This window comes from Archocentrus centrarchus, chromosome 7, assembly GCF_007364275.1.
Source record: "Archocentrus centrarchus isolate MPI-CPG fArcCen1 chromosome 7, fArcCen1, whole genome shotgun sequence".
Taxonomy (NCBI): Eukaryota; Metazoa; Chordata; class Actinopteri; order Cichliformes; family Cichlidae; genus Archocentrus; species Archocentrus centrarchus.
In genome coordinates, this window is record NC_044352.1 from 11203803 (window position 1) to 11227619 (window position 23817).

Here is a 23817-nt window from a genome sequence, read left to right on the forward strand (position 1 = left end):
AAAAAGAATAATCACAGACAGACAGTTTCACAAATGTTGTGATCTCACTCAACTGTACAAAAAGAACTGAGCGCTAGATTAAAAACAAAAAACAAGAGATGCTGATAAATACAGGAAAAACTGAAAAAGATTCCCAAGAACAGAGTGTTTGGTTACGCAGATGAAGCTGAAGTTGGTTTTTTTTTGGATACAAAGTCACACAGGCAGCCTTGTCATTGAGAACATGGATCTCAAAGTCAGAGTGAAGGCACACGGTCAAGATGAAGACTGGGCCTCTCCGGGCTACCGTTGTCTTCATCTCTGTTCATCTCTGGGCTGTGGCCATGCTCGTCTGTGCTCTCCGGAGATTCATATGGATAATTTTCACTTATCTCCTCATCCTCCTGCTCTTCTTTAATGCTGGTTTGGTAAACACGCAGCAAGAAAATGTGATCAGAATTACATTAAATAGCAGCTAATTCAGATACATTAAAGAGTTCAGTGAACAGGGACGCTTACAAAGCCTGCGGGGGCGACTGTGTCGCACTGCTGTCACTTTGGTATCCAGATCCATTAGCGAGGGCTCCGTTCATCTGCTCTTGGAGAACATGAGGCAAGGAGTGAAACGGGATGCTGCCCATAGAAGCTGGGCTGTATAGAGAGTTGTTACCGTCTGGACCAAGACACTGCAAAAAAGTAATACTGTCAGGGTTATATTTATAGTACTGCTTCAATACATATACTACTCAAAAAAGTTAAGGTAACACTTGAGCAATTTTAGCTGATTTTTCATGTGATTTTAAATCCACCCCTCAAAAGGTCGGTGATTTTGGTTTCCAGTGACCACCATTCTCCACCATTAGTGTTCTCAGCAAAGTACACAAATTATGTCAGGTAAGATTTTCAACATGAATATTCATCAAGGTGCGACAAGTGATTTAAGTGTGTATATACACATCTTTTTATATGCAATATAATATACACAAAATATAATAATTCATTACAAATTAACATTTAACATTAATTAACATTTCTCTTACCGAGAGAGCAGAGCCAGCTAAGCTTGCACGACTCTGGGAGTTCTTCAGCAGAGATCTATGAATATATATATACACAAAAGCATTATTATTTTTCATTTGCTATCAATACCTAAATGGCCCAAAACTACAGCCATACTTCTGGGTTGGCATTTTACTAAAGACACGTTTTGTTGCATGTCTAAATTCCCTCTAATACGTTTGTGCATGGAACTGACATAAGACGGATATCTGGTACTGGCAGAGTTTGGAGGACAGTATCTTTTTAAGACATTTTCAAAATCAAAAACAAAAAAGCAAATTAAAAAAAATAAAATAAAAATCTAAGCATATTTTAGCATGCCCAGCCAACTTGAGTCAGTCTAACAGAATAATCGCCAAAAACACAGGCTTAACTTAAACGCCCTTTTTTAACAGAAATAGCAACAGTAACTAAGGGTGGTAATGCTTGGTGAACATTTCCCTCAATCTGCGGGAACTACAAGTACTGCCAAAATATACACTGAGGCTCGAGGTCTCTTTGTTTAGTAAAACCCATACTAGCTAAGAGTTTGAGTCATCTTTGGAAGACATGACAAACCAGAAACAGAACTACCACATAACAGTTTTGATAAGCTACAGACTGTAGTTTATGATTATTAAATTCATGTAAAAGTACAAGTGCGGCACTTAATTCTGCTCACAAAAACATATGTTTGCAAAGGTGGCACAAATGATATCTTAAGCTAGTTTAACCAATGACAGCACTGGCTGGGTCTGAGTGAAATGTAGTGTAACACAATATTTTGTTTATATTTTATTTAACACAATCTAGATGTTCTCCTTTATTTCGTTTCTTTTCTTTTTTTTTTTTTTTTTGCCTTTAATCCTTTAATATCTGTAATTCAAACCTTGGTATAAATAGTTTTTTTCCATTATTATCATAGCATACCCAGAGCATATGAAAATCCAAGACCTGTTGACAGTAAATACTGTTTACTTATGTGGTAAAGCTACAAGGTCAAGTTCTTTGATGCCAAGCGTCTGACTACTAGTAATATCTTAAACTGCACAGCCTTCAGGCGTCATGTTTAAAGTGTACATACCCATTACCAGCAGCTTTCTGGGGCCGCCTCCTGTGAAACTCGATCTCATCTACTGTCCACACAGCTCCCTTCACGTTCTCCAAACGTACAAAGCATTTATGGAGACTGAGATTATGTCTGACTGCATTCTGGAAGATATAAGAAAATAACAAATTTAGGACCTCCACACATCAAGTAATGAATTAGCTTCTTTTCATGTTTCACATTCAACTATTAAATTACATTTAATATACAAATATTTATACCTTCCAAGTAGCTGCATTACGCCTGAAATATGCAAAGTTTCTTGTGAACCAGTTGTAGATTTCATTTAATGTCAGCTGATTGCGAGGTGATTCAAATATAGCCTGAAAGAGATAAAACATGTGAGAGATGCTCGAAACAATGGAAAATAGAAAGCATGTATTGATCAGCTTCATGAGGCTACAGAAAGTTCACATTACCTGTCTTATGAGAGAGGCATACGTAAATGGAGGTCTAACTTCTGTGCTCAAGTAGAACTCCTTATTATCAATTATATCTGTGGCAAGACATATTTATTCATAAACACAATAAATGTGAAACAAAAACAGAACTCTCAGTAGATGCATGTGTCAGCATGCATCACCCATAAAAAATCTGTATTAATTAAAAAGCTGTGACTTATGATCTCACAGTTACCTTGGCTTACAGAGCGGCTGTATCGCCTCCGTACGGGGGTTCCAGTGAACATGCCATTGGGAGTGAGGACTGAGGGGGATTCAGAGAGTGGTGTCAAGGGTGTGGATGGTGCTGTGGCACTCTGAGAAATGCTCATAGGAGGAGGGCCTTTGGGCAATGTTGACTGGGAGAAAGATGCATTAGACACCAAATTCCCCTGGGGGAAAAAAAAAAAAACAAACAAAAAAACCCCGCAAAGCAGTTAAGTCAGCAAAATGTTAGCGTAACTACAAGCAAAACACTATTTATTTTAATTGAAGGAAACATCTGTGGCAGGTTCTTACAGGCTGTGCTGCAGTTTTGGGTTCAGAAGACTTCAGATGAGCCATCATAGCTTGCAGTCGCTCTTTGTCCTTCTTCAGCTGCGTTTTAATTGAAAGGCAAAAATAGAAGTTTATGGACGATTAATTCACAGCCTGCGTTACACGACAATGTGAAGTTTAGTGTGGAAACTACTTATTTTCCGGCCTTCTGAGAGGTGTAAATATATAAAGACCTGGTGTGAAAACACACCACAACTGCAAAAATTTTCACTTTCATTTTGAGAATTAAAAAAAAAAAAAAAAAAAAAAGACTTGATAAAACGCTAATAATCATGGTGACATTCTCATTCAATTTTGTGTTTTCCAAAAAAAGAGGCAACCAACAAAAAAAGCAACAAAATATAAAAATGTTGGGTAAAAGAAAACATGTGTGTACCTGCAGCTCGAGCTGCTGAACCACTTGCATCTGCACACGACATTGTGCTGTACTCTTGTCATCCAGGGTGTGTTCACTGTTCAAATGTCTACAAACAAATTCAAAATCATGAAACCACATCCTGCACAAACAGGAGAGAGCAAAACAATGCTCTGCTCACAGCTCCTAACCAAAATACTAAATATATGTACATTTCTATCCATTATCTTTACTTTATCAATTTTGCTACAGCACATCCCAGTATATACGAAAGAACACCGGTTTAAAGGTATGCTAGATTTCAACACTTACTTGAGAAATGCCTGAAAGTCTCCAAAGACTGTCTCACAGCCAGGCCATTTACACATCCCATTTCCATATAGAGGATGGCTATTCTGTGTAAATTCATCCAGTGAGCCACTGCGAAGCACATGTTGGGACAAAGTGAGTGCACTGAAAGCTAGATACACAAAAAATACTAACGATTAGACTAAACTGTGAATTTCAAAAGCACCTGTCTTTCTTCTTCAGAAGAGTTTGATGACCATTGGTGGTAGATTGTTGACTGGAAGACTCTCTGGTGTCTCCACCAGCTGACAAAATACTACCATTCTCACAGCCTAAAAGTACACAATAGATAACTTGTTATAAAATACAGTGAGATGTTACTACATATACATGAGACACTCTGCATTGCTACCTGAAGATAATAAAATCACTAAGATCTTGGAGCAGACATAACAACATCAGTGTTTATTTAAAACCTAACATTCTGGCAATCGCTAGTAAAAAACTAAACACTGTAACTAAAAATATTCTGTTTAGTTTTTGAGTTCTGCAATAAATGACTGCAAGACACATACTTGGGGCTGTAGTGGGGCTGGTAGGAAGCACAGACAGCAGACCTTGCCTCTGCAGGTTGAGGAGGTGCTGCTGCTGCACCTGAAGAAGCTGCTGCTGGATGGCAATCTGCTGGGCAGTGAGCTATGAGAGGACATCAGTCAGTGAACTCCTTATTTATAATAATATTGTAATCTCCAAAATAAATTATGAAAAACAGCACCAACTCTTTTTTGCAGACAATTTTTCATTGAAATGGCCAAACCAAAATACAACAAATTTGAGCTAGAACAGATCAAAAATATTTCTCTGCCCAAACACCCACGCCTGCTGCCCTGTGCACTCACACAAATATCAACTTATCTTATGTTTTTCTGTTAATAGCAAACAGAAAGTACGTATTGTGAGCGGAAATGGAAGAAGGATTTTAGGACAGAGTGATGATGTCATGCTGTTATAAAATACATGCACACAAGTTAATGTGTGGCTTTTCACTGTAAATGAGACACCAAACATACTCGCTGGTACCAGAATGAGCACTCAAGTCCACAAAGCTTTTAAATGTAAATACTAGGAAATAGCAACGTATACTTGCTGAACATGTGATGTACCTTTAACACATAAACCTGATGCATTCAGTGGAAACAGTATACAGCAGCCTTTAAAGTAATTGGAAGTCATAAAAATCTTCCACCGCTTATAAAACATTGAATATAACCCCAATCTGCTGCTTCAGTGCTGTTTTATGTATCACTTACAGTATACAAACAGAGCTGGAACTTGTAAAAGTGTTATTCCAGGCAAAAAAAAAAAAAAAAGAGCTCTGGTTGCAATAAGAATCGTAATTTAGTATTAGTTAATTTCCTTCATTTAAAATTAAGCACTATGAACTGAACAAACCTTTTCCCTAAAATTGGTATTTATACACATTATCTCTATAGCAGATAAAAAACAGTGTTTAACAAATAAAGGTTACCTCTTGACTAACAATCCCAGCATTCTTCTGCTGCAGCAGCTGTATATTAAGCTGCTCTTGCTGATTCTTGAATACCTCTTGAATTTGTTGCTGCAGACATGTTGACACAACTGGAGTTAACTTCACAAAAAAAAAGAATTGTGCTCAGTGTAGAAGAGATAAAAAAAAAAACACATTAAACACTCATTACCTGGTGTAACATGAGTGCTTTCTGCTGCTGAAGCAAGGCTTGAAGCTGTTGGGGACTGAGGACTTGCTGTTGTGATGTCTGCTGCAGCTGCTTAGGAGCTTCTGCTGGTGGGGTCATCATGGACAATGACACTGGAACCTTCATCAAAGAAAAAATAGAAAGGTTAAAATCTACACATGGAAAAAAACAAAAAAACAATGAGGAAGTCAAATCTGTGAAAGGACACGCTGCTGCAGTGACAGGCAAGTACAATACAACACAAGGACATGGGTTTCTCTGGTTGTGCAACAAACAATTCTATGCAAGTGCAGGCCATCAGTGCACTTACATGTAAGCAAAAATCTATTTTTAGGGTAAGAGACGATAAGAGACCACCACATTTCTGGAGTAACCAAATTTCTTGTATTTCTATTATATACTGTATTCTACTATCTGAGCTTTTCACAAGACTTTTAAATAATTTCACATCAATTTGTCAACTAACCACTGCAGCTGTACTCATCTTACTCAAATTCAATAAAAATATTTATAGTTACTCAAAGTACTAGTATTATGTATTATTCCCACTTTATTGGTCAGTCTCTGGGAACAGGATTTACAATCATTTCAGCTAAAAATGAGCCAAACAAAAACAACAGCAGCACTGGATGGCTTAGGGGAATTAGAACTCCATCAAAACAACAACAACCAGTACCACAAAAGCAACAACAACAACAACAACATCCTCTGCTAGGAATGCAGCAATTACCACACCCTCCCCCTCACTGTCAAGCCTCACAGCTCAAGGGATGTTTACAGTAAACATAAACAGAGTAATCAAAATTGCACAGAGATATAAATAATGAATAAAAAAGCATACAGAGCCTGTTTACGAAAACAGAACTTGAGATTCGTATTTTAATTAAGGTCTGAACCACAAACAAACATTTCTCTCCAAGGCAGAGTCTGTTTTGAATCGGGTAAACAAACTGACAGTGAATTTCACAGAGGCTTTGGGCTAACAATAACAGATGACTGCCTCTTAGTTTGTCCTTTCTTATGAAACTCAATGCTGCAGAGGTGGCCATCAAAGCAATGAAAACAGGTCTATCCCACAGACAGAGCCAGTTGGCCCCTCTATTTTTCTGTGGACACCATCAACACAACAACAGCCTTTGCCTAATCCCTGTTGCCATGGTAGCCAGCAAGTCCAAACATCTTCTGTTGTTGTTATTGTTGAAAGTCATACCAGTGAGCAACTGAGTGTAAACACAGATCTGTTCCCGCAAGACTGGTCTTGTGAACTCTGAGATGACTGACAGCAAATAGAAATGCTGAAAAGTTGCTGAAAAACAAACACAATATGCCACCCCTTATGAGATGCATTGCTTACTAAAACGTCCTAATCGATGTGGCTTAAAAAAGTCAACTCAAATGAAGTTGAGTTTAATTAAAAAAAAAAAAAAAAAAAGTATAACACATGGACAGACACGTACACATTTTAACTAAGTAGAATAATTCAAAGAGACAAACCTTCTATTATTAAAAAGTCTGCCACCACAATTTCACAGAACAAATAAAAAAAAAAAAAAAAGAGTTGGACAAACCTGATAGTCTCCATTGAAATGTTTATCTCGGCACTGAAAGAAGACAAATACTGCTCAGTAACAATGTTCTGCCTGACAATCTAACACAGCCTCTCTAACCTACATGATGTGAGCATGAACAAAACTAACAATATAATACTGATCCCTCTGCCAAATAGGAGTTACGCCCTCCTTCCTGTTCTAAACCTCACCGCACCAACTCCCCCATCCCTGTGCTCCCCTTCAGAATAAATATAAAACACTGCAGACTGCAGAATCAGAGACAAATAAAACAAGACGTTCACGGATAGGTTTACATGTTAAAAAGGCAAAACAAAGTATGTCAAATTGTCATATAGCAATAAGTCGTACCCACTGAGTTCGATGGCATCATCTACCTGGTGTGTGCAAATAAATGCGTGATAGTTGAATACTGGACTAATTGTACGTAAAATCAGATCCAGAACAAATATTCACACTTTAGTGAAGAAAACACATCTGCTTCAGTTACAACACATATTTGTAGCATTGTGGACAAACATTTTGACATCCCCAATAATGTGTTGTAACAGAGTAACAAATAAGCACTGAATAGAAAAACCATGAGAGCATTTCTGAACAGAACGTAACTTGCTTTGGGGCTGCAACAAACAAATGATTATCTTTTAATCACGATTTTCTAAAGCCCTCGTGTCATCTGATTGTTAGTCTAATTAACAGCCAAAAATTCAGTGTTATTTAGCCAGGCCGATCCATCTTTTGGTCAAGATTATCTGCTGGTGATCTATATGTTCTGATATGGACACTTTTTATTTCTTTATCTAAGTAATTCATTTATTTATGACATATTTCAGAAAAAGTTGCTTGGGGAAATTTAAAAACAGTATATTTATCATATCAGTTACGTTCATCACAGCAGTACTGACTTCATTTAAAACGCTCTCAGAACTGTCTGCACCACATGTAGCAGACCAGAAGCTGGTCCTGAGTTAAGCGGCGTCTTCATTGTCAGTTACAAACTAATTTGGAAATCCCATTGCAAACACAAGTGCACAAACACTGATCCATTGATGAGATGGAAAGAGACTTGGCCAAACTTTTGACTGGTATGGCAAAACTGTGTGCATGTGTGTATTTTTTAATAGCCTGACTCTGATGTATTGAACAGATGCAGCTGAGAGTGACTGACCCTGGGTGCCTCTGGAGGAGGAGTTTGGCTACTCCTCAGTCGACATTCATTCTCAGTATGATTCCCGTTCTCTGTCTGATTTGTTTGAATGGTGTGGATTGTTGGTTCTGACCGAGACTCATGCATCTGGACTTCACTGACCTGTAGAAGGAAATGGGTGTGAACAAAAATAAATGGATAAAGCATTATAGTGTTAAAATTTAGAGGGCAGACAAGGTGAATACTGCTGTCTGGACACTTCTGATAAGGCTATGACTTCACAAGGTCATAACAGGTCCATTCTTCAAGATAACTTTAACAGTATTCAGTAGTCTCTATTACCATGTGAGAGGAACTTAACTCGTACCAAAGTCAAAAACTACTTTGTTACAGCCCTACCCTGCAATACAAACATGCTCTTCTACAAGGGAGAGAGAAGGACGGTAGGTCTATTTGTTGAATACCCGAGTGCTACCATGACTACAGTAAACACAGGGGCCCTGGATTCGTGTTTATGTGCAAACATATCTTCCTTCTGGAACAATTTACCATTAACCAGGTGGTGCGATAAACGGCTGTGGCAGGTAGTACAATGCACAAGTAGGCTTTTATGTATACAGCTTGGGAGTGTTTGAGTCAAAAGCTAAGCAGGATAAACAAAGATAAATAAAGTAGGCAAACAACTATAAGCAGATGGAAAGCTATACAGAAAGCCCAAAATGAAACAGACCACGTAGCGTCAAGGATAAAGCCATTATTTTCAGCAATACCCACAGCCACATATTCAAGTCTGTTAAATCTGTTAATCAGATCAATCCGTTAGGCACAACAGAATGTCAATGTCAACATTTTAGCAACATCTGACAGACAATCTGATAAGATTACATATACTCCGATAAAGTCATGAGAAAAATAGTAGCAACAGTTTGCTTAAAAAAAGAAAAACACTTTTGTTTTTTTGGAAAACTAAAGGATGAATACAGAATAGAAAGTTACGTCTAGCAGCCTTGACATGTCATTCACTGACAAGTTATAACCTGCTGGTTAAAAAGTAGGTAATTCCTACAATTTATAACATTAAACACATCTAGTCAAAATAAGGCAGCTGTTGATGAGACATCCACAGTCTGCTTTTGCTTTCAGGATTTGCTCTGCAGGACCATCCAGTCAAAGCTTGTTTTTTTTAAGAAGTTAGGGGTTGCTTTTAGTTTTAAAAACCAGGCTGAATACAGTGTCATTTCCTCACAAGTTTCGTTATGCATGCAGCAAAACTATTTTTAACCAGCTGTGCTGTAGTGCCAGCATTTGTGAGATGGACTGAATAGCAAGTACATGACTTTTACTGTTCTCATCTCAAATGCAACTTTCCAGAAATGGGAACCACCACTATTTTAAAAAAAAATGTAAGAACACTTCAAGGAGGCTTTTCATAAACAAATAAATGCTGTATAAGAATATATTTTGACTAGCTCCATGCATGGCATCAGTTATAATCAATAACTAAACAGTACATTATTTAACTGCTGGCTTATGTAAGTGATACTGAGAAAACCATATGATCCTAAACAAGTTCTCAGAATTATGCTGAATTCATTGTAGGCAGAAATCTATAAAAGACACATGCCCCCCCCCCCCCCCCCCCCCCAAAAAAAAGGTCAGTGTTGAGTTTTGATTTTGCACTCATTTGAATTACAGTCTATTGGGTGGTAGTCCTTTACTTGTGGCTCTTACTTCCTATATGGCTTCTTTTGATCTTCATACTTGGATTTTGTAATGCCCAGCTGAGGTGTAGGAATCTAGTTACCTCAGAACACTTGAATGAATTTAAATTTGCTGAAAGGTTAATGTGAATGTTTATCCAATTATTCCAGAAACATGTTGCCAGCATTAGTATTGTTACTTGAAATGAATTATCAGTTGCCTCAATCTAAACCTTTACATTTTGCTATGCACCAACTGAACCAGTTGCTTAGTCTAGCTTTTAGTTTGCTTTCGTCCACGAGGCACCACTGCCCACCTTAAATACAATCAATCAAAGGAATGAGCTGGATTGTGCAAGTAAGACATACAATTGTAATCTGTTAAATTATTTTTGAATAATATACTCAGTCCATATTTAACAAGCTGGGGTATTGTCTGAAGTTAACTCAGCGTCACGCCTAACTACATCCAGAGCGTAGTGCACAGCCAACCATTTCAACACGCAGCCAACACCTAACATCCTGAGCTCACAATGATGAATAAACGTAATGTGATGCAGACATTATTTTGTTAATTACATAAATGTAATAATCAGTGAGAATGAAATCGATATCCGTTAACACCAACCACTGCTATCTAAGATTTCCGTTAAGGACTTTTAAGCAATAAGCTAATATAAGACACGCAGCCGGAGAAAACGGCAGTTATAAAGTCTGCTTTGTTAACTATGCAAATACCCTATTCTTAGCTATAAGCAATAATATAACAGGCAAGAAAACGGTCAACACTGCAGGGAAGCATATTCGTTAACAGTAGCTGCTACAACAAAAGCTAGCAGCAGTCCTGACGCTAGCTTTCAACAAACGCTTCTGTCTCTCCTCTTCGTTTCGCCCCGCCACGCTAATATAACAATAAATGTGATGTTAAATTTAGTGTTTATTTAATGGGTGATGGCGTGTAACTGAATTTACGCTTACTCACAGAATTATGTACACGAGGATAGTCTTCGACTCGGGGTGGTGTCTGAAGCAGATCCCTCGCAGCAGTGCCTTCCTCGGTACCGAGCTAGCCACAAGTTGCTAACAGAGGGCGTGGCTTAGGTAAAAGTAAACAATGGTGACGTCAGGTTCACACGCGGACTGTTTGAGAGCAGCTTAAATTTTGACGCATTTTATCAGGAACATTTTTTTTTGTTTGTTTTATAGATAATAAATAGTCCTTATGCCAAAGGACAAGCGTACAGCTTTTTTTTAATTAAACATTTTAATGAAGGGAAAATAAAAATAAATATCCACGCTTCGAGAAACCGAGCATGTAAAATAAATATATATGGAAAATTACAATTCGTTTAGAATACATCTTCTGCTGCTCTGCCTTGGACACATCATCGGTGTTGTATTCTGGCTTCATCGGGTGTTTCGGGTCTTACAACAGACACCCTCTGCCAGGTGACCCGACTGGGGTTGATCAAGTCCCAGCCTGTGTCCAAGTCGCTAACTACGTCTCCCATTTCTCCCCCCTCGTTAGCTACAGCCATCTCGAAGCCTTTTCCGCTGCCTCTACGTTGGTCTTAATAGCTGACCTCCTGTTTCGTCCTGTGATGCCCAGGGTTCCAAAAGCCTTGTTGAGTGATCTGTGGCCTGCAACCCTCGACAGCCCACCTCCACTGGCATGCACATGGTCCTCCACCAGCTCCTGGTATTTTGCCCTCTTCCTCTCCTGTGCCTCCTCCATTAATCCTCCATTGAATTAAATTTGGAATATAATTCAATTAAATTCCAAATAAAATGGACAATCTAATACTCTTGCACGGGTTATCTTGAAAGATAACTGCTATAAGCTATAATATTAATAATTCAAAGCTTATCAACGCTTGCTCGTTTTATGAAGTCTACATAAGTGCCTTTAAATCTCAGTCAACAGAAATCACTCCTGTTGTGGCAGAATGAAAAATGTTTGTTTTCTTTAATAAATATAGTTTTCAGCTGGATCAGTAACGATGACATTATTTTCAATGTATGTGACATTATGTGTTATTTACTTTTTAACCGCTTGCAAGAAGACTTCTCAGTTCAGTGCAAAAGATATCTTCTCTTGCTCTATTGACCGTAGACTCTCGGCATTTGTCATTATTTATTTCGTACCTTCTAAACGTACGAGAATCTGGCTCAGTACCTTTTGTACTTGTATTAATATGGGCCTTAAGAATGATCAAACTCCATTAGGTGTAATGATGGTCACTGCAAAAACGACAAATCTTCATTAAGTATGATGACGAGTTAGAGATGAAAGTGTAGCATTCTATTTTTATGCCCATGCTTTGACATGACCGCAAGAGGGAGACATTTTACTTGTAGTTGCCCCAAAACGGAAGCGATAAAGTACAATTTTATTTTATTCCTAAACAACACTCGGAGAAGTTAAATTACTGCATAAAGGTATTCAGAAGAGAAAACAGATGGACGTTTACATATCTTTATTTTTCTTTACCATGTGTAAAACTAATGGAGAAACATACAATTTCAACATGCTGAATACAGAGGACTTTAACATTGTAAACTGCTGATGAACACAAGGCACCATCCAAGATCAACAATCACTTACAGTCTGAGATCTGAAGTGATCAGTCAACTGTACATGTGCAAGAAAACGCTATTGTTATTCTCTTATCCTACAGTATGTGCTTTTAACATTACTACATAAACTGAAAAATACAGGGTAAATAAAGCAATTCTGGCAAGTGTCTTATTAGAAAAGTAACTCCTTTTCATTTCAGCACAGAATTCAGGCTGAGCCAGCATAACAAATACTTCAACATTTGATAAATGACAGCAGCAATCTTTCTGTGGGTGTCAATACATATTTTATATTTCTGTAGAAATGAAATGAATTGTCTTAGTACAACAGTATCAGTACTTAAACAGCTCTGCTGAAAAGGCGCCTTTGGTGAGATGTAAATGACATGAATTTTAACATTTCCCCGAACATGGCCGATTTTAAATTCTACAAATATCGCTTTACACATATGACACCACAGGGGATTAACACGGTGAAGCTATGGATTTTAGAGAAACTAAAACATTTAGTTAAGCAGAAATAAACTCATGCAGTTTTGGCATTGCTGCCATGAAAACATCACTTCATAAATAAATTTCAATTGAATCAAAAACAGCAACAGCTTTTTTTGTGCCCTTGTGGCAGATTTCTGCGTGTTGTGTATTTATTGGTCATTTTTCCTGAGGCCAGTTTTATATATTTTTTTACGTGATGTGTGTCAAATTTAAAAGAATACATAAAAACAGCATTGCACTTAATCAGAAAAGGTGACACAAAACCAGAGTGTATTTGGTCTCAGGTATCACAACTCCATATGCTGTAAGAGGGACTATCAGATGTCTTATACACACACACACACACACACACACACACACACACACACACACACACACACACACACACACACACACACACACACACACACAGTACAAAGTGCTTGATATAGAGCAGAGGCTTAAATAAAAATGTCAGCTACAACACAGCAAATTTTCTACATAATAGAAATTATTGCATATATTTCTCAGCATCTCTTCAAGGTGTCTTGTGCACCAAGGTCATTTTATTATAACACTAATATATTCCTCTCACCTTCCACATTTTCTACACAGGAAAATAAAAAAAAGAATGTGCAATTTATGCTCAAATATTGGCCTTACAGCACACTAAATATTTATCTTGTCCTAACTAGACAACATTATTTTGACTGTAATTTACAAAAAAGAGAAAATAGCTGGCTACAAAAGCTGTGTAATGTGTTGTTAATATAAAGGTTTGTGATACTTTGCATCCTTATAAATCCAAAAAAAACAAGATTTTGTTCAAAGAGCTAGCTTTTTCTGTGCTTGGTAAACTGCACAAAGTAAGCCAGAATACATCTAAACAATCTAATGTTTTGGTTACAATTTTGTAAAACTGTGCAGTAGAAAAAAACAAAAACAAAAACATACAAACACTGCTCTAGATATAATTAATCTATTTAAGTTTTTCACTTGTGACTAAATGAATTACATTTTCTCATGTAGACAGTAGTGCTCAAAAGATGTGAAATTTCCTCACCTTTGAGGAGTAATACTTAAAACTACATCGAGGTAATTAAGATGATACACAAAACTCAAATGCTTCTAAATTTGCCCCAGTATTTTACCCCCAAAAACGTGTTCAAAAACAAAACAGAAAAACAAAGCAAAAGTGCTCAAAGTTGCTAATGTCTTGATCTACCTCCTTCAAAAGCATGGTGCTCCTCATGGGCTGAAAGAGAATAGATTATCACATGTCACAGTTTCATTTATTAAAAGAAATAAATAAAACGATGCCACGGAAAAGAAGAAAATACTCACGTTTATAAAACACTGCTTTAAAAGGGATTTCTGGAAGGAGCTCGTTGATCCTTCCTAAGACGTTCGACTCGTTAACACAAGAAGCGTTTCCGTTCCAGACCTGAACCACATCTTCTCTGTCTCTTACACTAACGCTGACTCCAACTACTTCATCCTCTGTAAGAACAGTACCAAAATAAAATACAACTGTTTCCAGCCCATAGTATTTGCAAGCTATAATAGCAGTGCTGTTTTACATTAAAAAAAAAAAAAAAAAAATCATTTAAGACCATTTTCACACTCAAGACCATTTAAAAGAATTTTACCTGGAGCACAATAGTCACTGAACTGTTCTCCAATAGTAGCCAAAAGCAACTCCTTCCACACAGCAGACTGTAAATAAGAAGAAAAGATTGCCTTTACTGTCATTATACAGGATGTACAATGAGACTGGAGAAAGTAGATAATGTACAAATTAATGCATGAAAGTGTTTTATCACTTACAGTGCATTCTTTGGGTACTTTCATTTTCCACACGCCACCTTTAGCATTGCTTTCTTCTTCCCTGCATGCAAACAAGGAGGGAACATTACACATTATAAAAACATCTTCTATCATATGAAAATGCATATTATTCCTGAGGTTCAACTTACCAGAGTGGTTTTCTTTCTCCTCTCATCAGATGATAGCTCCATCTCAGCGGCAGGCTGGAGACGCCAGGTATGTTGTTGTAAACTCTCCAGAAGTTCTATTTCAGAGCCAAGGTGAACAAAGGAAGTGGGTTATTTCACTGAACTGTTTACTAACACAGGGAGCAGACGTTTGGCCTTAGTGATATTTTGCAGTGACCAAAAATCACAACCAAACTCCCTAAACATCAATTAATTGATGGCAGAATAAAATTGGAAGAAGAAGGATCATCTCCTCATAACTCTTATTGACACTCACCCACTTATGAATACAAATAAGCTGGCATTCCAATTACAAAACACTTAGTCAGGAGCTATCTAAACTCTATATTGACAGAAGTAATAGCAGATTATGACATAATCACAGTGCTAGGTGCAATGATATAGAGCCTTAGACTGACTGGAGTAAGATGTATACATAGCATTTTTGGCCAGCAATACAATAAAATTATGAATCACTTCTAAGTACAAAGATATCAGCCAATCACAAAACTTTTAAGTACCAACTACCTGTTTATATGAAGCACCACACAACACCCAATAAAGCAGAAGTAACACTGAAGCTGTGCTCTTGTATTCATCATACCTGGACCGTTTCCACAGTGTAGATTTTCTTCAGGTTTGACTCACATTCAGCTGCTGTTGTTCCTGGTAGAGATCTGTCAGGAAAAAAAAAAAAAAAAAAAAGAACATTAGCTTACAAGTACAAGCTTGTAAATATATCAGGTCACCTAAATCCATTTTTTTTTTTCTGCGATATATTAGTCACACATGTCTGAGTGCTGCCCTTTGAACAGGCAAGTTGGGGTAGGGTGCAGGGGATCAGATGACAAAACCGCCAGTAAACAGTAAACAGCACTGACCCCGTTTGAACACAGCACCCTCTGATTTGTACACACAGTGGGTGATAGACTTGTGCAACTCAGTGTTGCTTATGTTCAGCTCTGTTTTGATTACTTAATGTCAAACTAGGAACATTAATTATAAATAAAAGTAAATAAAGTAATAATGTAAATTTAACTCAAATAGAAATCGTGACTCACTAAACAATGAGACACATGAGCAGCAATAGCATAACACCTGTGCTCATAAGAATATAAAGTGACCTTATCTGAAACCCAGCTGAGTTATTATGTTCAGCCAGTCATAATTACACCCTTTGCTTATTTTAAGATCTTTCCAAGAAGAGGAATTGCTTATGTAGGTCAGACAGGAAACAGTTGGCAGATAAGCTGCATCACCGTTACCAAGCATTTTGTATTTGAATGATAATTTTCTATGATTTATTTTTTTTTTTTTTTAAATATAACAACAATCCCCGTTTTGTTGTTAAGTTCACCTGTAATATTATCTAAGTTGCAATGCTTGACTTGTACTACAGGCCTGATAAATTCTTCATTTCCCCTCTTTGTTCTCCACAACAGGTCAACAACAAAGAGTTCACCCAAACAACTACAGCAACTGGCTAAGATAACGAGAAGGGGGGTGGAAATTAAGCAGTTTCTTACCTGTCAAGCCAGAAAGTCCACGGAGAATGTAAAGGCAGAGTGTCATGTTCATTGTTCTTAGAAATTCCTTCCAAATTTCTGTCGTTGATATGAATGTTGTGCTCCAGCAGACCCGGGCTGGATGATGAGCTCAGTTGTAATGCAGCTACTGGAACTGCCATCGATACCACTCAAAGCCAAATGACCGCGTATAAAAACTAGCAGATGTCTTGCTTTCGCTGAAGTTGTTGCCGACCGTTGTGTAAATATATAGGTTCGTTAGGTAAAACTAACCACGATCAGCTGCTGACTCATTGGTCGCTTCACCGGTTTGCGCCGTCACAACAGAAAACGGTGACGCCCCGCTGACGGCCTGCGGAATCTACAGCGCGCCAGAGAGATCGAGAAATTTTCGTCACGTAAGCCTGTGCAAGCAGTAAATGAAAATATTGATAACTGCGCAATGACAACAGCGAGTATTTTAATTTTAGCAACTTCTGTCTTTGATGGGAGGGCAATGCTCTGCTTTGTTGATCTTCGCATCTTCCGCAAATGTGAATACGTAATTGTAGACATGCGCAGTCGCCACTGCCACCAGCTTTGTTGGGTTGCTACCTGCTAACGTGCTACTAACCTGCAAGTATTTCTTGCCTGTGACTGGACACAGCAATGGACATCGACGCCTTATTGGAAGCGTTTCAAGGCAATGTTTTCAGTTATTAAATGAGCAATTAATTCTTAGATTTTTAAATTATTTCTTTTACATTTGGTTTAATGCCCTAAGCAAAATGTCCAATGTTTGCTAACTACGTTATCACGTAACTTAGCTTACCAACAACAACTAGCGTTTAGAGGAAGCGTCTAGGGACTCTTTCAGTCTCTGCATGTTCTACCCAGTTCAATGCTGTTTTCTGCATGCAACAATTTCGTCTTTTCCCACACTTCACACCTATTTATTTCCTCATTGACGCTTAGCGATTATGTAAACAGCAATATCGGTAACGTCACAACATGCTGCTAACAATAAAATGCTAGCTAACTTATAGGAACTTTCCATGTAGTTAACTGAGAATGGTTTGGGGATTTTCTGAAGTTGCACTAAACAGTTTGCCTTCCTTGACGAGTCTATTTTCCCTTGAAATGTTTTAATCGATGCCACCGTACACTAATTTCGAGAAGCCTGAAGCCAAACAATTTTCTTAAAGGTTATTTTCGTTTAGTTTAATGCAGGCGCATACATTTGTTTGATTATCCTGGGGTCAGATTTGTTTCCTAGCTGGTTTTAAAGTTATTAACATTAAACGTTTTTTGTTCTTTAATGTTGGCATTTGCAGACTTTGAGAAGAAAGGGAAGAAAGAGACAGGTCCTCTATTGGAGCAATTCCTGTGTCATATTGCCAAGACGGGGCAACCAATGTGAGTACCATAGTTGCATGACCAGAAAGATGGCTGCATCCATTAAAATTTCCACAGTATTTATCAAACTGAAATAATGTCATCAGGTTTCCTGACAATATTTTTTTGTGCAAATTTGTTTTAATCAGACTTGCATTATTTTGCAGGATCCCATGGTCACAATTCAAAACGTACTTCATGTTTAAGTTGGAAAAAGTCATGGATGATTTCCATGCTGCGACACCAGAACAGAGAGGACCACATAATCCCAATGTAGAGTATGTTCCCTTTGAAGAAATGAAGAAGAGGATCTTAAAAATAGTGGATGGATATAACGGGTGAGTTAAAATTATAATTGATATCTTTTCAAATGTAAACAAATCTTCAGTCACAACCCCTTACCAAACCTAAACACCATAGCAGCTCAGTGGTTAATATTATTGGTTTTCTTACATGCTATCTGTTGAATCAAAGCATAACCACAAAGAAATCTAGATATTTAAGCATGCATCTAATATAAAAATGTAAAACTCTAAGTAAAATTTAATCTCACTCATTGAGTTTTGGAATGCATTAACGTTTGTCTTTTAGGGGTGGACAGTATAGCTTCAAAAATGATATCACAACATTTTAAGAACATTTGTGATACTGATATTTCTGATGATATAGAAAAAAACATTGTTTTATTGGTGATTGCAGCTTATAGGCAGCAGCATTTATTAGTGCAAACAAAATGAAGGGCATTTTCCTTTTTTCCTTCCTACTGTCATTGGTGACACACTGCCTACCTAATTTGAAGTGTGAATCAAGGGTGAAACAAGGCGCCAGCACCAGCCTTATAGTGCAATAGTAGTGACATAGCAATATATCCAGTGATGCAGCATAAGTCAAACATAAGCACAAAGTAGCCTAAGTAGAGTTTTCTCTGGAAAATTTAAGTAGCATAAGTATAAAATAACTGCTTAACTGCTAAAGTAACATAACCTTGTAACTCATCAGGAGTATTATGTGATAATATTGTCTCATAATACAACTGAAAAAACATTTTCTACCTCTGATGTTGTATCTTCGGTCAAGCTGTTTAACCAGCTGCTTAAAGCTCTGGTTTTTACACCATGTAAACGCCTCAGTAATTTCCATCCACCATGTGATCTTCCTAACATATGCAGCGCAACTAGAAAGTGCTTCAGTGAAGCTTGGTGGATGCTTGGTAGTTTACTTTTGGGCCTCACATCATAAGCTGTTAGTATCTCCTGCTTAGTAGCCTGGGTGTACTCAATGGTGTGTTTTTGCCTTAACAGGTTTGTTGTTTGCACTTTAGTGGGAACAGCTTTCTTGCTTATTTTGCAAAGTATTGTGCTTTGTTGGAGGTGGCTCCCTTTTTAGGTGCTAAGTCATCATCGGAGGCTGGCACACGACTCTTGGTCTCAAATATGCGTGTCTCTTTGAGCACACTAGGGAATGTAAACATAGCATTACTATAGCAATGATATAGCATAATTTATACCAATATCTTTGCGGTAGATATGATATGGCACAGTCCTAATATTTACCAGTATTATTTTTTACACAGCAGCCTTAAAAATATTTGTGAAAACATTTAAAATTGAGCATTAATGTTAGAAGTTGCCATTGCTTTTCAACACCAGAAATAAATTATTACTACAGACAGAAGCAACAGAACAGACAGTTGTCATAACTTGTGACCATTTTGTGACTGTGGCTGACCAGATACAATCAGATTCTTCCAAGTTTATTTCTACGTCTCTGTTAAACTCTTGCGAGCTTTTGCAAGTCGGCATCGGTTCCCTAATCCTAAATATTTGTCCAAATTTTACAGTATCCCATTCACCATTCAGCGTTTGTGTGAACTCCTTATGGACCCCAAGCGAAACTACACAGGAACAGACAAGTTTCTCAGGGGTTTGGAGAAGGTAAGTGCTATATAATCTTATGTTAGTGTTTGAACTCAAGATGAACAATATTAGTATATCAAAATTTAAATGTACTTTTCATGGCTTGAAAAAAATATTTTAAAATATATATTACTCTTTCTGTATTTCAGAATATAATGGTGGTGAGTTGTATCTACCCCACATCAGAGTGAGTTCATTGGCTGTTAAGTTTTTGCTCCCTTCGATCTTCTGTTTGCTGTATTTTTGTTAAGCTGCTTCTGATGACAGTGACAGTTCCTTTGAGTTTTTATTCATTATTATTCAGTCACACTTACTTACAGCAGGCATTTAACAGCCAGTTGTTTTGTGCCTTTCTACTTATTTAAAGGAAAAATGGGGCATCCAGTGTAAACAGAATGAATGGAGTGATGTTTCCTGGCAACTCTTCTCTATATTCGGAGAGGTGGGTGTGAAATACTTATTGATTGATTTATACAAATTTGAAATTGCTTCATAAACTGCTAGCCAGTGGGAAAATTTAACTGATTTAAAGCCAAATAACCAAGACAACCAGAGTATAGTAAAGACAATGCTATCTTGCCTGTCAAAAATAATCATTTCCTCTTTTTTGCAGTAGAAATGTGAATGGGCCAGGCACACCAAAACCACTCAACAGACCAAAGTTGTCATTGCCAACATCATTTTCCACCAATGGGCTCCCTGACTGTCCAGTCAGCAAAGAATCAGACCCAACCACGGAGGAGATGGAGGAGCATTGTATCAGGTAATTTGTTTAATCTGCTACATAGAGTACGCCCTGTTGTGAGAGCATTATACTCTAACGCAGTACTACACACATTATAATATAGAAATCCTGCTTTAAGTTTTAATTAGGTTTTGTCAAGACCCTGCCTTAAGAAAAAAAAAAAGACAAAAAACTGACGAGCAACTCATCACTTGATATTTCAGTATATAAACTGATTAACTGCTTTTACTGTTTGTTTCAGTGAAACCTCGCTATCAGAAGGTGAGATGACACCAAATAGTGGGCTAAAGAACAAGCACCCAGATGAGGAGGATTCTGATGCTGATCAGCAAGAGGTGAAGAGGCTGAAGTTTGATGAAAAGGAGGAGAATGAAACGGTAAATGAAAAAAATGAGTCGTTTTGTCATCAAGGGCCGGAGAGCTCACCAGAGACATCAGAGTCTTCAGAACACGCCTGTGATCAAGAGTACAAAAGTAGAACATCTTGTGGCACACCTAGTGTATCTGACAATCATGGTAAGTTTGAATTTATCCTTATTTAGGTTACTTCATAACTTCAGACACTATAGTAATTTGTGTTGCCTTCATATGCAAACAGCATAGATCTTTTTTTAGTGCAAATATCTTGTCTGATGTTATTTGTCCGTTCATACAAACAAACTATGAATAAAAACTAGTTAGGCTAAAACTTAAAGCAGGATTTCTATGCCTTTCAAATGGTCAAATATTTGGATAGTTTTGGAAACTGTTCCCTTATACCGTCCTAGCTTCTGATGAAGATGTCTGTGTCAATTTTTCCAAAACCATTCACATGTACTTCGTGCCATGATTAGCTAGACAATCATGCCTTTCAATCTGCCCAAAGTAATCTAACCCTTGAAGAAACAGAAGTCCAAAGCAGCTCATTTATGGAATTGGCTTTTTCTCTGCATGCAGCTGGAGATGCACACAGAGCTCTCTTACATATCCCCAAAATTTTCACTCACTTTTCATGTCCAGTTTCACATCTAATACAAGTTTAAATGTTTTAAATGAGACTTCCATCAATTCATCTATTTTCTGACTCTTGTCGGGCTCTGGGTCATGGGGGCAGGAATCTAAACAGAGATGCCCAGACCTCCTTTTCCTCAGCCACCTCTTCTGTCTCTTCTGGGTTGCATTGAGGTATTCCCAGGCCAGCAGAGAGACATAATCTCTTCAATTTACTCCCAGCCTGAAGTGGGCACGCCCTTTGTTCGGCTAAGAACCATAGCCTCAGACTTGTAGGTGATTATTCTCATCCCAGCTGCTTCACACTCGGCTGCAAACCGTCTCAGTAAAAGCTGAAGGGAAAGCAGAGATGAGATCCTGAGTCCACTAAACCTGATACCATCCACTCCCTGGCTATGCCTAGAAATTCTGTCTGTAAACATCATGAACAGAATTGGTGACAAAGGGCAATGTTTGATATGGCTACTTAAGTTTATTAAAGTAGGTATGGACTTGTTCCCATAACTATAGGATGTGGCATCTCTAATTATATAATTATTGAAAAGTAGCCACAGCGTGGCGAAAACATATTCAGTCAGAGAGCCTACAAGTTTGTTGCTTCAGAGTGATTTAAAATGCTTTCTGCTTTGCTTCTCAGAGCCAAGCAGCACACAAACAGGACCCTCTGAGGGGGAAGGAGACTCATCTGAGGATGAGGCTGCCCACAGTCTGAAGAGTGATAGTGCTGTGGACCAATCTGAGCAGCCCGTTCCATCAGAGACGAGTTTTGAGCCGGACAGTGAGGAGGGAAACTGCAGTGATAGAGATGGCTTAATCAGTAACAAGGAGATCTCCTCGTCCAGTAATTCACCTAACTTGTCAACAGAGGGTGATGCTGACATTTCAAACAGTGCAGAGACTGCAATAGAGCCTGGGGAACATGACTAACTTGAAGGCTAGCCTGCCAACGGACTTTTTTACACTGTATGATACCACACCAAGGGTATATCTGTAGCACTGTGGACCTATAAGGACCAGGAGTGATGTGAACCTCTAGATTCCTCACAGAAGGATCTTTTTTGTCCTACTCAGTTTCAAATTCTCAAGGCCACACATCACCTGGTCTTTAAACTGGAAGGCAATGATTTAAAAGAAGATGATGGAGACTGCCTTTTTCACTGTTGACTAAAAGTTTTTCTAATCTTTTTTCTTGATTTTTATATCTGAACATAATAATTTAACCTTAATAACTGATGTACTCTGAAGGTTCATTATTCATTTGGCATGTATTTCCATAAAGATACATTTGATATTTTGTTTTAGCCTAAGCACAGTTGTTTTGACTATCTCACTAATGAATGTGTCTCTCTCAAGGTGTATGAGAACACCTGCCATATAGAATGTGAAGCAACACTTCACATATGTCTGTTTGATTTTTCTATGAAGCACATACCATAAATATATTTCTCATTAACATTATCTTGCACTTGTCAGCTTTGACCCCCTTGAAGGATGTTGGAAAATGTCAGTTTTGGTTTTCATTGAATGGAGCCGGTATAAAACGGTATTGTAGTAACCAGTTTGGTTAGATAGAATATTGGTTTGATTTAAGGGTACCCATTTCACCATCAAACTCTGTAAACAGAACACAAGGTACTTTTACACTTTATGTATGTCATACCTTAGTTTACAGTTGTCACTTTTGATAATTAGGATTTTTACAGTATGTATCTGTAAATGAGTTTTTGTAGACTTGTAATAAATGTCCACTGCCTTCGTAAAACTGATCATTGCTGGAAACTGAAGGCTTGCGCTTGTATTATAGTATTCATGGAAAGCAATAAATGCTGAAATTTGAAGTGTACTTTGCCCGGTTTGTGTTGTGGAGTTAAAATCAATTTCTGTTTTAATATATCCACAACAACTATGCAAGTGAATCATGGGAATTATTGTTTAGCTGCACATAAAATGTTACTCTCAGGATAGAAACATTCCTTGACCTAACAAAATTTTAGCCCAGGTGAAAATGTCAAATTTCACAAACAGTTGTTGTCTGTGTGACATTTTTGTTGATGTGTAGCATTTGTAGTTACATTTGTGGAAGACTCCCACCCCATCTTGGGGTCGGCCACCCTTCAGAGAAAGCTCATTTCCACCGTTTTTATCTGAAATCTCACTTTTTTGGTCACTGCCCAAAGCTTAATACCATAGGTGAGAGTGGAGATGTAAATCAACAGCTTTGCTTTTAAGCTCAGCTCTCTTCACCACGAAGGACCGTAGCAGCATCTGTATCACTGCAGCGATGGCCCCAAATCATCTGTCAAT

General features: G+C 37.8%; 3 protein-coding genes across 7 annotated transcripts; 1 reads left to right on the forward strand and 2 right to left on the reverse strand.

The window, feature by feature from the left end:
* Positions 1-83: 83 nt before the first annotated feature.
* LOC115783330 (forkhead box protein P1-B-like) lies at positions 84-11012 on the reverse strand. Of its 2 annotated transcripts, XM_030734112.1 has the most exons (17): positions 10900-11012; positions 8239-8379; positions 7071-7103; positions 5485-5622; positions 5295-5384; positions 4342-4462; positions 3993-4098; positions 3791-3898; positions 3500-3587; positions 3085-3162; positions 2762-2957; positions 2545-2621; positions 2347-2448; positions 2102-2229; positions 1020-1074; positions 499-665; positions 84-399 (listed from the first exon to the last, which is right to left on the reverse strand). In XM_030734112.1, exons 2-17 carry the CDS (start codon positions 8362-8364, stop codon positions 237-239), a joined length of 1776 nt encoding a protein of 591 aa, XP_030589972.1. In that variant the 5' UTR covers positions 8365-8379; positions 10900-11012; the 3' UTR covers positions 84-236. The 2 variants fall into 2 exon arrangements, with proteins under 2 accessions (XP_030589972.1, XP_030589973.1); XM_030734113.1 differs by lacking the exon at positions 7071-7103.
* A 1367-nt stretch (positions 11013-12379) lies between these two features.
* Positions 12380-16687, reverse strand: LOC115782735 (eukaryotic translation initiation factor 4E type 3-like). The gene is made up of 7 exons (XM_030733121.1): positions 16489-16687; positions 15567-15639; positions 14945-15039; positions 14796-14856; positions 14618-14684; positions 14313-14468; positions 12380-14223 (listed from the first exon to the last, which is right to left on the reverse strand). Exons 1-7 carry the CDS (start codon positions 16647-16649, stop codon positions 14177-14179), a joined length of 660 nt encoding a protein of 219 aa, XP_030588981.1. The 5' UTR covers positions 16650-16687; the 3' UTR covers positions 12380-14176.
* A 123-nt stretch (positions 16688-16810) lies between these two features.
* LOC115782734 (serine/threonine-protein phosphatase 4 regulatory subunit 2-A-like) lies at positions 16811-23351 on the forward strand. Of its 4 annotated transcripts, none has more exons than XM_030733119.1 (9): positions 16811-16886; positions 17802-17883; positions 18030-18200; positions 19703-19796; positions 19928-19965; positions 20146-20220; positions 20392-20541; positions 20765-21039; positions 22151-23351. In XM_030733119.1, coding segments are annotated over exons 2-9 (1095 nt in total). In that variant the 5' UTR covers positions 16811-16886; positions 17802-17881; the 3' UTR covers positions 22441-23351. The 4 variants fall into 4 exon arrangements, with proteins under 4 accessions (XP_030588979.1, XP_030588977.1, XP_030588978.1 ...); XM_030733117.1 differs by lacking the exon at positions 16811-16886 and adding an exon at positions 17002-17170; XM_030733118.1 differs by lacking the exon at positions 16811-16886 and adding an exon at positions 17002-17170 and having other exon boundaries at positions 20395-20541.
* Positions 23352-23817: the final 466 nt, after the last annotated feature.

Excerpts from the sequence above, each read along its gene's own strand:
- LOC115783330 (XM_030734112.1), bottom strand. The coding sequence starts at position 8,364 with ATGCATGAGTCTCGGTCAGAACCAACAATCCACACCATTCAAACAAAT. Across the intron at positions 4,463-5,294 it reads CTGGGATTGTTAGTCAAGAG|CTCACTGCCCAGCAGATTGC; the intron begins GTAACCTTTATT and ends GTCCTCTCATAG. Across the intron at positions 2,622-2,761 it reads CAGCCGCTCTGTAAGCCAAG|ATATAATTGATAATAAGGAG; the intron begins GTAACTGTGAGA and ends GTCTTGCCACAG.
- LOC115782735 (XM_030733121.1), bottom strand. The coding sequence starts at position 16,649 with ATGGCAGTTCCAGTAGCTGCATTACAACTGAGCTCATCATCCAGCCCG. Across the intron at positions 14,469-14,617 it reads CAGTGACTATTGTGCTCCAG|AGGATGAAGTAGTTGGAGTC; the intron begins GTAAAATTCTTT and ends CTGTTCTTACAG. Across the intron at positions 14,224-14,312 it reads TAAAGCAGTGTTTTATAAAC|CCCATGAGGAGCACCATGCT; the intron begins GTGAGTATTTTC and ends ATTCTCTTTCAG.
- LOC115782734 (XM_030733117.1), top strand. The coding sequence starts at position 17,137 with ATGGACATCGACGCCTTATTGGAAGCGTTTCAAG. Across the intron at positions 17,171-17,801 it reads CTTATTGGAAGCGTTTCAAG|ACTTTGAGAAGAAAGGGAAG; the intron begins GCAATGTTTTCA and ends TGGCATTTGCAG. Across the intron at positions 21,040-22,150 it reads TAGTGTATCTGACAATCATG|AGCCAAGCAGCACACAAACA; the intron begins GTAAGTTTGAAT and ends TTTGCTTCTCAG.